General features: G+C 53.2%; 6 protein-coding genes across 6 annotated transcripts; 4 read left to right on the top strand and 2 right to left on the bottom strand.

Moving 5' to 3' along the window:
- Positions 1–219: 219 nt before the first annotated feature.
- On the top strand, positions 220–2073 carry EI97DRAFT_426019 (uncharacterized protein; the record flags this gene model as incomplete). Its single annotated transcript, XM_033797177.1, has 4 exons — positions 220–473; positions 672–826; positions 892–1045; positions 1111–2073. 4 exons carry the CDS (start codon positions 220–222, stop codon positions 1796–1798), a joined length of 1251 nt encoding a protein of 416 aa, XP_033650095.1. The 3' UTR covers positions 1799–2073.
- EI97DRAFT_436801 (HSP20-like chaperone) lies at positions 1955–3361 on the bottom strand. The gene is made up of 3 exons (XM_033799208.1): positions 2998–3361; positions 2607–2935; positions 1955–2534 (listed from the first exon to the last, which is right to left on the bottom strand). The coding sequence occupies exons 1-3, from the start codon at positions 3026–3028 to the stop codon at positions 2238–2240; spliced, it is 657 nt and encodes a 218-aa protein (XP_033650094.1). The 5' UTR covers positions 3029–3361; the 3' UTR covers positions 1955–2237.
- A 94-nt stretch (positions 3362–3455) lies between these two features.
- EI97DRAFT_436800 (uncharacterized protein) lies at positions 3456–4525 on the top strand. Its single transcript, XM_033799207.1, has 2 exons — positions 3456–3606; positions 3658–4525. Exons 1-2 carry the CDS (start codon positions 3559–3561, stop codon positions 4288–4290), a joined length of 681 nt encoding a protein of 226 aa, XP_033650093.1. The 5' UTR covers positions 3456–3558; the 3' UTR covers positions 4291–4525.
- Positions 4491–5270, bottom strand: EI97DRAFT_461813 (uncharacterized protein; the record flags this gene model as incomplete). Its single annotated transcript, XM_033801223.1, has 1 exon — positions 4491–5270. The coding sequence occupies one exon, from the start codon at positions 5268–5270 to the stop codon at positions 4491–4493; it is 780 nt and encodes a 259-aa protein (XP_033650092.1).
- Positions 5271–5385: 115 nt separating this feature from the next.
- Positions 5386–6605, top strand: EI97DRAFT_426009 (HAD-like protein). Its single transcript, XM_033797176.1, has 2 exons — positions 5386–5543; positions 5594–6605. Exons 1-2 carry the CDS (start codon positions 5530–5532, stop codon positions 6453–6455), a joined length of 876 nt encoding a protein of 291 aa, XP_033650091.1. The 5' UTR covers positions 5386–5529; the 3' UTR covers positions 6456–6605.
- Positions 6606–7180: 575 nt separating this feature from the next.
- EI97DRAFT_203879 (uncharacterized protein) lies at positions 7181–8350 on the top strand. Its single transcript, XM_033793711.1, has 2 exons — positions 7181–7430; positions 7483–8350. Exons 1-2 carry the CDS (start codon positions 7289–7291, stop codon positions 8133–8135), a joined length of 795 nt encoding a protein of 264 aa, XP_033650090.1. The 5' UTR covers positions 7181–7288; the 3' UTR covers positions 8136–8350.
- Positions 8351–8588: the final 238 nt, after the last annotated feature.

Here is an 8588-nt window from a genome sequence, read left to right as displayed (position 1 = left end):
CGTTGACCATTTGGCACCGTGTTGAAGTTGGGTGATGAAGAGGCGGTGAGGGTGGTCAAGATGCAGGGATGGTCAAGATGCCGGGAATTACGTTAAGGCAGAAACAAGCGAGGTCACGTTTTGTGGGGTAAATCAGCTCAGGGTCTCCCATGTCCAACCTGACTGTACCCTGATCCCATTTGCTGGTAAATGGCTTCACAGTCCGACATTCTGCTTTCTATGTTAAGAGACAAGCTGCTCAACGCCGTCAGCACCAAGGCTGGAGTCGCCGTCGGTGTCATCACCGTTTACATTTCGCTATGTCGAGCGCTGCGCTTTCGCCGCCGCGATCAGGAGTATGCAAAATATCCTTACAAGACCCGCGAGGATATGGCCAAGATGACTACGGAGCATGCGTGGGAGATCGTTAGATATATCACAACGTTGGAATTTCCCTTGATGGCTGAAAAAGCCTTGCAGTTTGCCTTGTTTAGGTAGGATGTTTCTGGCTGCTTCACCTTTCATTCATATCTACTTTCATAGGATTCTATCGTCGACTCTGTTCAGCTCCACCTACCCTCTTGCTGACGCCAGCATGCTCGACCATGACAAGACTTTAGCCCTGATAATATTATATCCTGTACCATGGTTCCGCCAACTCTGTAGATGGCACTAATTTCTGACCCGTGCAGGACTTATGCTATCCCCACCATCTCCAAGCTCCTTTGCGAGACCCGCCAGCTCGCAGAGCCTCAGAACGCACCTCGTCGATATGAAGACACCACTGTGCTCATCACCGAATTCATTAATCACCCACCGTCGTCTTCGCGCGCAAACGCAGCTATTGGTACGTGTCTTGCCACTCCTCTATCGGCTTTGGGAAAGGGAGGCCACCGCTGATCATTTACCTAGCACGCATGAACTACCTCCACGGTCTGTACCAGCCTTCCGGCAAGATCAGCAACGACGACATGCTCTACACGCTGAGTCTCTTCATCCTCGAAGTCGAACGCTGGATCCGACTGTACGAATGGAGGCAGCTCACTGACATGGAGCTTTGCGCTTTGTACGATTCTTCCCTTCCGACACGCTCCTGCCCTGTATACAGCACACTAACATTCAAACCCCCAGGTCCACCTTTTGGAAATCCATCGGCGACGCACAAGGTATCGACTTCTCTCCCCTTCCCAATGGACCCTCGTCCTTCCGTGACGGCCTGGATTTCTTCCATTCCCTTCGCATCTGGGCCGACCAGTATGAGGAACGGTGCATGATACCAACCGAGGACAACCACAAGACTGCCGAGGAGACGACCTCGATTCTCGTGTACAATCTTCCCCGGTTCCTTCAACCCGTCGGCCGCCGTGCCGTCATCGCCCTGATGGACGAGCGCCTTCGCATTGCCATGATGTACCCTCGCGTCTCATCTCTGTACTACTACCTGGTCCCTGGCACTCTCCACCTGAGGCGCTTCGTGCTGTCGTTCCTCACGCCTCCCCGCCCCGAGTTCCTGCGCGTGCAAACCATAAGTGCGACCGCAGACCCCCAGACGGGGCGGTACCATAAAACGGCCTACGAAGTCGAACCCTGGTACATAGCCAACACGTTCTGGAACCGCAATAAGCCATCCAGTTGGCTGAAATGGCTGACTGGCCGACCGTATCCCGGTTGCAAAGGTGGAGAGGTGTACAAGAGCGAGGGATATAGGATTTCGGAGATTGGGCCGACGAAGTGGGAGAAGAGTGGGCAGGAGGAGTGTGAGGAGTTGGCCCAGAGGTTGCAGGCGGGGAGGGTCGCTTGCCCGTTCGCTGTGAGATGAGCAGAGTGTAGAAGAGGAGTTGTAGAAGCCGAAACTTGATTAGCACATTGGATGAGGGGATAAACGAGACGACATGGGGCTAGAGATGAGGCTTGCACCTTTGGGTGCCATTGCTATATACCCACTTTTGCTTCATCAGTGCCGCAGCGCAGACAGGTTATGGTGTTCCGTATATCACGGCAAGCAGGTTGCTGGTTAGTTGAGATGTTAGACATGTTTTCGCTACTTATGTACCGCTTGAAGTGGTAAACACCTCTAGACCTCATGGATCCTCCAGAACTGATTATGCAAGGTCATGATGGCTTCAATCCTGTGAGGCGGCAACCCCAAACACCATTCCCCCTCCCTCGGCCAAAGTCATATCACTTGCCATCCAACTCAAAAATCTGCGCTACGACGCCAACTATTCTTGCACAAACTGTTGAGCAGCGCTCACAGTCTATGCGACTTCCTCAATCTTAGGCTTGCTCTCCCCCTCGGCAGCCTTGTCAGCCTCCGCCTCCGTTGCTGGCTTTCCGCTGTCGCCTTCGAGCTCAGGCATATCCTCATCATCCGGCAGATCGTCATCGCTGTCGCCGCCCTCGCCGCCCATGGCACCGAGATCGGGAAGACCACCGGTACTCTGTGAGGCGGTCAGTTTAGAGAAGTCGATGCCGCCCATGCCTCCGTCGCCAAGAGGATTCATTGCCGAGAAATCGTCCTCGGCCGCCTCTTCCTGCTCGTCTTCGTCGACCCACTGGTCAAGGTGTTAGCCGCTGTTTCCATGGAAGGTGCCCAAGGCTCGAGGCACGAGGCACGAGGCACATACCTTATCGAAGTTGGTCTTGAGGAAGTGCTGCCTCTTGCTATCCTTCAGCAGGCGGGGCCAGTACTCGGCCTTGAGCTCCTTCTTTCGCAGCACCATTTCGATATCACGAGCAGTGTGATTGATCTTGGATTCCTTGGGATCGATCTCGGCATAGAATTCGAGGTCGACGGCATAGGTCACCTTCTTGGAGGTCGACGGGCCGTGGAATGTGAGCTTGGTAGGCTGGAGGTCGAGCTTGAGTTCGCTTTCGGGAACATCTGGAGCCATAATGGTAAGGAAGATGTGGTTCTTCTCGGCCTCGGTCGCCGATGAGCGCTGCGCCCACAGGACTGTTGGGGATTAGCATGCGCGCAATTGGAGGTCGGTGTGGGGTTCGACGGCAGAAACTGACCTTCTGGTGTCAGGGTCTGTGACTGCGCCATTGTGAGGTGACGAAGGGTTTCGTGAGAAGTGAGCTGGTGAGTGAAGAAGGAGAAAAAATAATGTCGTAAGCTCTGTCTTGGTGATTGTATGAAGTCAAAGTTCTGTGATGTTTTCTGAAGAGGAGAGAGTAGGCGGTATGGCTTCTGCTTGGAGGGGTTTAGCGTCAACCGGAAGCTTCCAGAAGCTGCCAGGACACCACCTGGGAACCACAACGCACTTTACTGTATACGACTGTTAAAAGTACTGTATAACCTGAATTCCGATAGACGAGAAGATGAAGTGTACGTCGACGCTTGGTAGAAGGAGTTGTCTTGAAGAGACCGCTCTTTTCTTTAGTGGGTTGTTTTGCATTGGCGCCTTCCCCGCCAGACGTCACCCAGTTGCGGAATGGCCCGAGCGCCCAAGGGGACTTCAATGTTGGTGAATCTACGTATACACAGTACTACAACAACACCGGCGCCAGATCAACTTACAGTAGGCGCAGAGACGGTGAACGCCCGCTTTAGCCGGTCTTGATAAGAAGTTCAATATGCAGACCATACGCGGCTTTCTCTTCAAGCCCACGCCCGAGGAGCAGGTCACTTGCCCGACATAACCCTCTCAAGAAGGCTGCTAACCTTTCCCCCAGAAGCGCAAATGCAATGCACTCGTCCGCCAAAATGTCCGCAAACTTGATCGCGACATCCAAAACCTCAAACAAACCGAGATCAAGACCAAGAACTTCATCCTCCAAGCCAGCAAGCGGGCACAGCGCAACCCCGCCATGGCCAAGCAGGCAAACCAGGACGTGCGGATATTCGCCCGAGAGTTGATCCGCGTGCGGAAACAGAGTTCGAGGTTGCACACATCCAAGGCGCAGCTACAATCGGTCCAGATGCAGGTGAACGAAGCCTTCTCCGTGCGCAAGATTGAGGGGTCGATTAAGGCGTCTACGGGAATAATGAAGGATGTAAACACGCTCGTCAGAATGCCGGAGCTGACCGGGACCATGCGCGAGTTGTCGGCTGAACTCATGAAGGCGGGAATCATCGAGGAAATGGTGGGCGATACGCTGCCGGATAACGAGCTGTTGGAGGGGGAGGACGAGGAGGCCGAAGAAGAGGTCGACAAGGTCCTAGGGGAGATTCTCAAAGATCAGCTACCTGCAGGCAGAGCCAAAGAAGAAGAGCTACCGGCTCAGCCCGTCGAAGAAGAGGAAGAAGAGGACCAGGCGGAGATGCTGGAACAAATGAGAGGGCGCCTAGAGGCTCTGAAGAGTTGAGACGTGTTGAAGGGCGCTGTATCATGGAAGAGCACATCGGAGTTCTGGCGCACATAATCAGATACTTGGGATACACGGGATTTCCAGTCGGTTGCATTACCGAGTCCGAATAGCACGTTCGGCTATTTTGCATTCCAAGTCATGCTCTATATACCTGCAAGTCATTCCAGTGTTCTTGATATCTTGGGTATACAGGCGGGCTATCGGTTGAAATTCATGCTATATCCTCCGGTCTTTTCATCCTTGGTGAATTGGAAGTTATCTGTGCTGAGCCCGAATGGTTTCAGTATGCCATTTCCGAGCTGCTTCAACTTCGCCATCATTTCCGCCATTTCCGCGTTTTTGGCGGCTTCCAACTGCGAAGGCAAGTCCCGCAGCGCCGCCTGCACAGTCTTCTGATCGAGGTTCGTTAAAGCGTGGGGTGGATTCATCAACGCTTGGTAATCTTCAAGCGCCCCCTGCAGAGATGCCCAACCCCCAATCTCTCGCCGTGCTTTTGCGCGTCGTAACAGTGCTTTCGTGCGCAGCTTGTGCACACCCTGTATGCTTCGACCGGTCCGGGAGAGGGCTGCAAGTCTGAGTTCCGCAGCCTCATCCACCTCTTCGGCCTCTGATGGACGGCCGGTCCCATCCTCCTTCCCTGCTGTCTCAGATGGCGGGTCTAGACGATCGAGTGCATCCAATGCCTGCGTAGCTGATTCAACGGCGACTTTCCATTCCGAGAGCTTGATGTGACATGCGGCGATATTGGAGCGAAGGACGGCAATGTCATATTCGAGGTACAAGGGGCAAACAGCCAGAGCTTTCTCGTAGCCCTGTATTGCAGTAGAGTAATCCCCGGCTGTGAATGTTTTATTTGCGGCATCCTTCTGGGTGTTGGCTTCTTGGAGGAGCCGTGATTCTTCTTCTGGAGGAAATATTTGCGGTGCTGATGCCTCGCCTGGCTCTGGCGTCACGGAGGCTGAGGTATTTCCCGACATATTTGTGGACATTTTCCTGGGAGTATGAGCCTCGTTGTTCTCGGTGAATGTCAATCATCAGCTCGTCTCGTTGTTGGGAAAGTGACGTCTGTTATGGAAAACAACGCTATCCCGACAAAGGTAGGCGGTGAGCGCTTAACCTCGGCGTGCCTTTTGACATCCCGTCTTCACTTACAACTAGTGTACAATCAAACGAACATTACCCGCCCTGACAGCTCGTTGTTCACAGATCCCTCACGGACAGTCGTTCACTACCACAATGGCTACCAATGGGTACGTAACAGCATAATATCCCGTCTGCATGGCCAAGCTGACCGAACTAGAAAACCCCCACCAATACGTGCCGCGCTGTTTGATATGGACGGCCTCCTCATCGACTCGGAAGATCTTTATACAATCGTGACGAACACCTTGTTGGAGAAATACAACCGCCCGCCGCTTCCCTGGTCCATTAAAGCCCAGATGCAAGGACGACCCGGCCCTCAAGCTGGCGAAATTTTCCACGCCTGGGCGCAACTTCCCATTTCCTGGGAAGAATACATGGAGGAAAACGTGAAACTGCAGAGGGAGCATTTCCCCCGCTCGAAGCCGTTACCGGGGGTTCTGGAACTGCTAGAGCAGCTCCGGGAGGCGCGAATCCATATGGCCTTGGCGACGTCAAGTCACAGTGGGAACTACAAGCTGAAGAGCAGCCATTTGCCGCATCTGTTTGACGAGTACTTTGAGGATCGACACAAAATCCTCGGCGATGATCCGAGAATACCAAAGGGGAGGGGGAAGCCGGCACCGGATATCTACCTCTTGGCATTGGATGTGCTGAATGCGACGCTGAGGGAAAGAGGCGAGAAGGAGATCCTACCAGAAGAGTGCTTGGTGTTTGAGGACAGCGTGCCAGGGGTTGAGGCCGGGCGGAGGGCGGGAATGCAGGTGGTGTGGTGTCCGCACCCAGGGTTGCTGATGGAGTACAAGGGTAGAGAAAAGGAGGTCCTCGCAGGGTTGACCGGCGAGCACAAAGAGGACGAGGAAATCGAGCTAAGGCGCTCAGAGGTACAGGTCAGCCAGGGAAGGAGGAGAGTCGGGCTGCCTGGGGAAGTGGATGATGGATGGGCAAAGCTTCTGGAAACTCTGGAGAATTTTCCATATGAAGAGTTTGGGATCCAAGTCAGGAGGGAATTACGGAACTGATTGAGGAGTTAATAAGCTGGGGTCCAGTTAGCTCTGGCATGATTAGGCGTTTGCGGAAGTCCAATCCGCCACGGTCGGATTGAAGACATGTTAGATGAAACCGATCAATAATACAGATGCACTGTTGAGAGGGTGACTGCTTTTTGTAATCTGGAAGGACGTTTGCTGTGGTTGGTATCGTGCATATCTGTTCGCGGGTCTCTTATGTGGCCTCGTACCATAAGTGTGAGGCTTTCCGCACATTGCGGATGCGGATAGCTTATTATACGGAGTAGTTCACGATGGGAGGGTGGAAGGGTTCGAGCTGTTGATGCCAAGCCGCTAGCCAGATATGTGTAAATGTACGGAGTAAGGAAATCAGGGAGAGTCTTATTCCGGCCTCAAACCCTCAAGGCAATCCACAATATGGAAAGACGTAGATTACGAGCTTAAGGTGCTTTTCCAGAATATCGATTCTCCTTGCAAAAAGACGTGAATCCGTCACACCATCCCAAGTACTTGGAAACACGCGCCCAAACTCGACAAGGCTACTTGTAGATGGGCCGGAAATACAAACAGCTGCCATAACAGGCTTGGTACCTGTACAACCCCGGTATTCTCGGTGTGTTTCAAAACGAATCCTGAAAATGGTGCTTGAGTGAATCACGGTGATTTGCGGAGGCGGCGTAGCACCATCTCATTGGATGCTTTCTGCTCCTCCAGCAACAAGCGGAGGATCGGCTCATCTCAGCTCCATCGCCGTCCTCAGTACATAACACGACGGGTCTGCCCTCTCCTCCACAGATGTCGCTTACCCACGGGCGAGGTCGAGAACAGCACGTCAGTCTCTGACGATGCATTCCGCGGTTGCTTCCTCGATCCTCTTCTGGCTATTGGCGATTGGGGTCTCTGCACACTGGGATTGGGTGAAGGACTTCCCCGACTGTTGGAGACACTGTCTGAAGGGCAATGGTGGCGGGTGCGCGTCGAGTGAATGTAGGTGCTCGAACCCTCCATCGGAAAGGGGAGTCGCTGATATCTTCCGCAGGCATATGCGATGCTAGCCAGATTGATGATTTCCTTCCCCCGGCTGTCTCATGTGTCGCTACGAAATGCGACGCGAATGACTTCGCGCTTCGCCTGTCACTCCTTTTGCCCCTTGAAGGATACTGTCACTTTGTTGGAAACGAGATCCCCGATGATATCATGAGCAGTGCATATGCGGCGACTACGGCGACGGTCACGTCTGCACCAAAAGCCTCCAGCACACACAAAGGCGATCACGACCGGCCAAGAACGACAAAAGGACGGGATTATGACCTGACGGCGACCGTTACATCAACATTTACTGCGACAACAACGAATGAGGAAGGACAGACTCTTCAGATCATAGTGCCGGTGGTGATAGGACGAGAAACCATAAGCTATGGCAAGACCACCACCTCTACACTGGAGAAGAAGACGACTGTTGAATCCGTGGCTTCGGCTACGGCTCGCCCGACCGTGCGCATTACCAGCGCCGGACCGACACAGACGGAGGCTCAAGCGACGTCTACCACCCTCACCTCAAAAGCAGCACAGCGAACATCGAATAGTAATGGAAGTCCTTTTGAGAATATGCAAGCGGAAGCCGGTAGACACGAAGTCCCTGGCATATTTACAGGGTTGGGTGCGGTAATTGGAATGTTGTTTGCATTGTAGATGTTTCGCACGTAATGTTGGTTGAAGGGCTATCTGATACCATTTGCGGGAAATGATACACGCGGTTCTGGTAATGGAGGCATAAAGTGGAGCCCGTTATGCATTGTTTGCGATCGTGATCATAAAGTCGGTGCATGTCCAGGGCTGGCACTCGGCACCTCCTGTTTCGAAGGGGTTCAAAGGGTGCCAAAAGGGTTGATGTGATCTCGGTATATCTCGGTACATGTGAAGATCGAATGGCGAGAAGTACCAGCGTTTGACCATGGACCAATCCCGGACCTGCTGACGTAGCTCAGAATATTCAACTTCTTCCAAAGCAAACCACTGCCACACGATACATACCGTGAACATCTCCGTAAGCTTTCCCTCCGGACGCCATTCAACTCTCTTAGGGGAGCTTCAACGCGGAGAGTGCGGCAAAGAGGTTTTGCACTCGAAGGCATCGCCCTAAAC

Source organism: Westerdykella ornata (genome assembly GCF_010094085.1).
Source record: "Westerdykella ornata strain CBS 379.55 unplaced genomic scaffold EI97scaffold_36, whole genome shotgun sequence".
NCBI lineage: Eukaryota > Fungi > Ascomycota > Dothideomycetes > Pleosporales > Sporormiaceae > Westerdykella > Westerdykella ornata.
The sequence above is the reverse complement of the archived record's forward strand: the minus strand, read 5'-3'. Positions and strand labels throughout refer to the sequence as shown.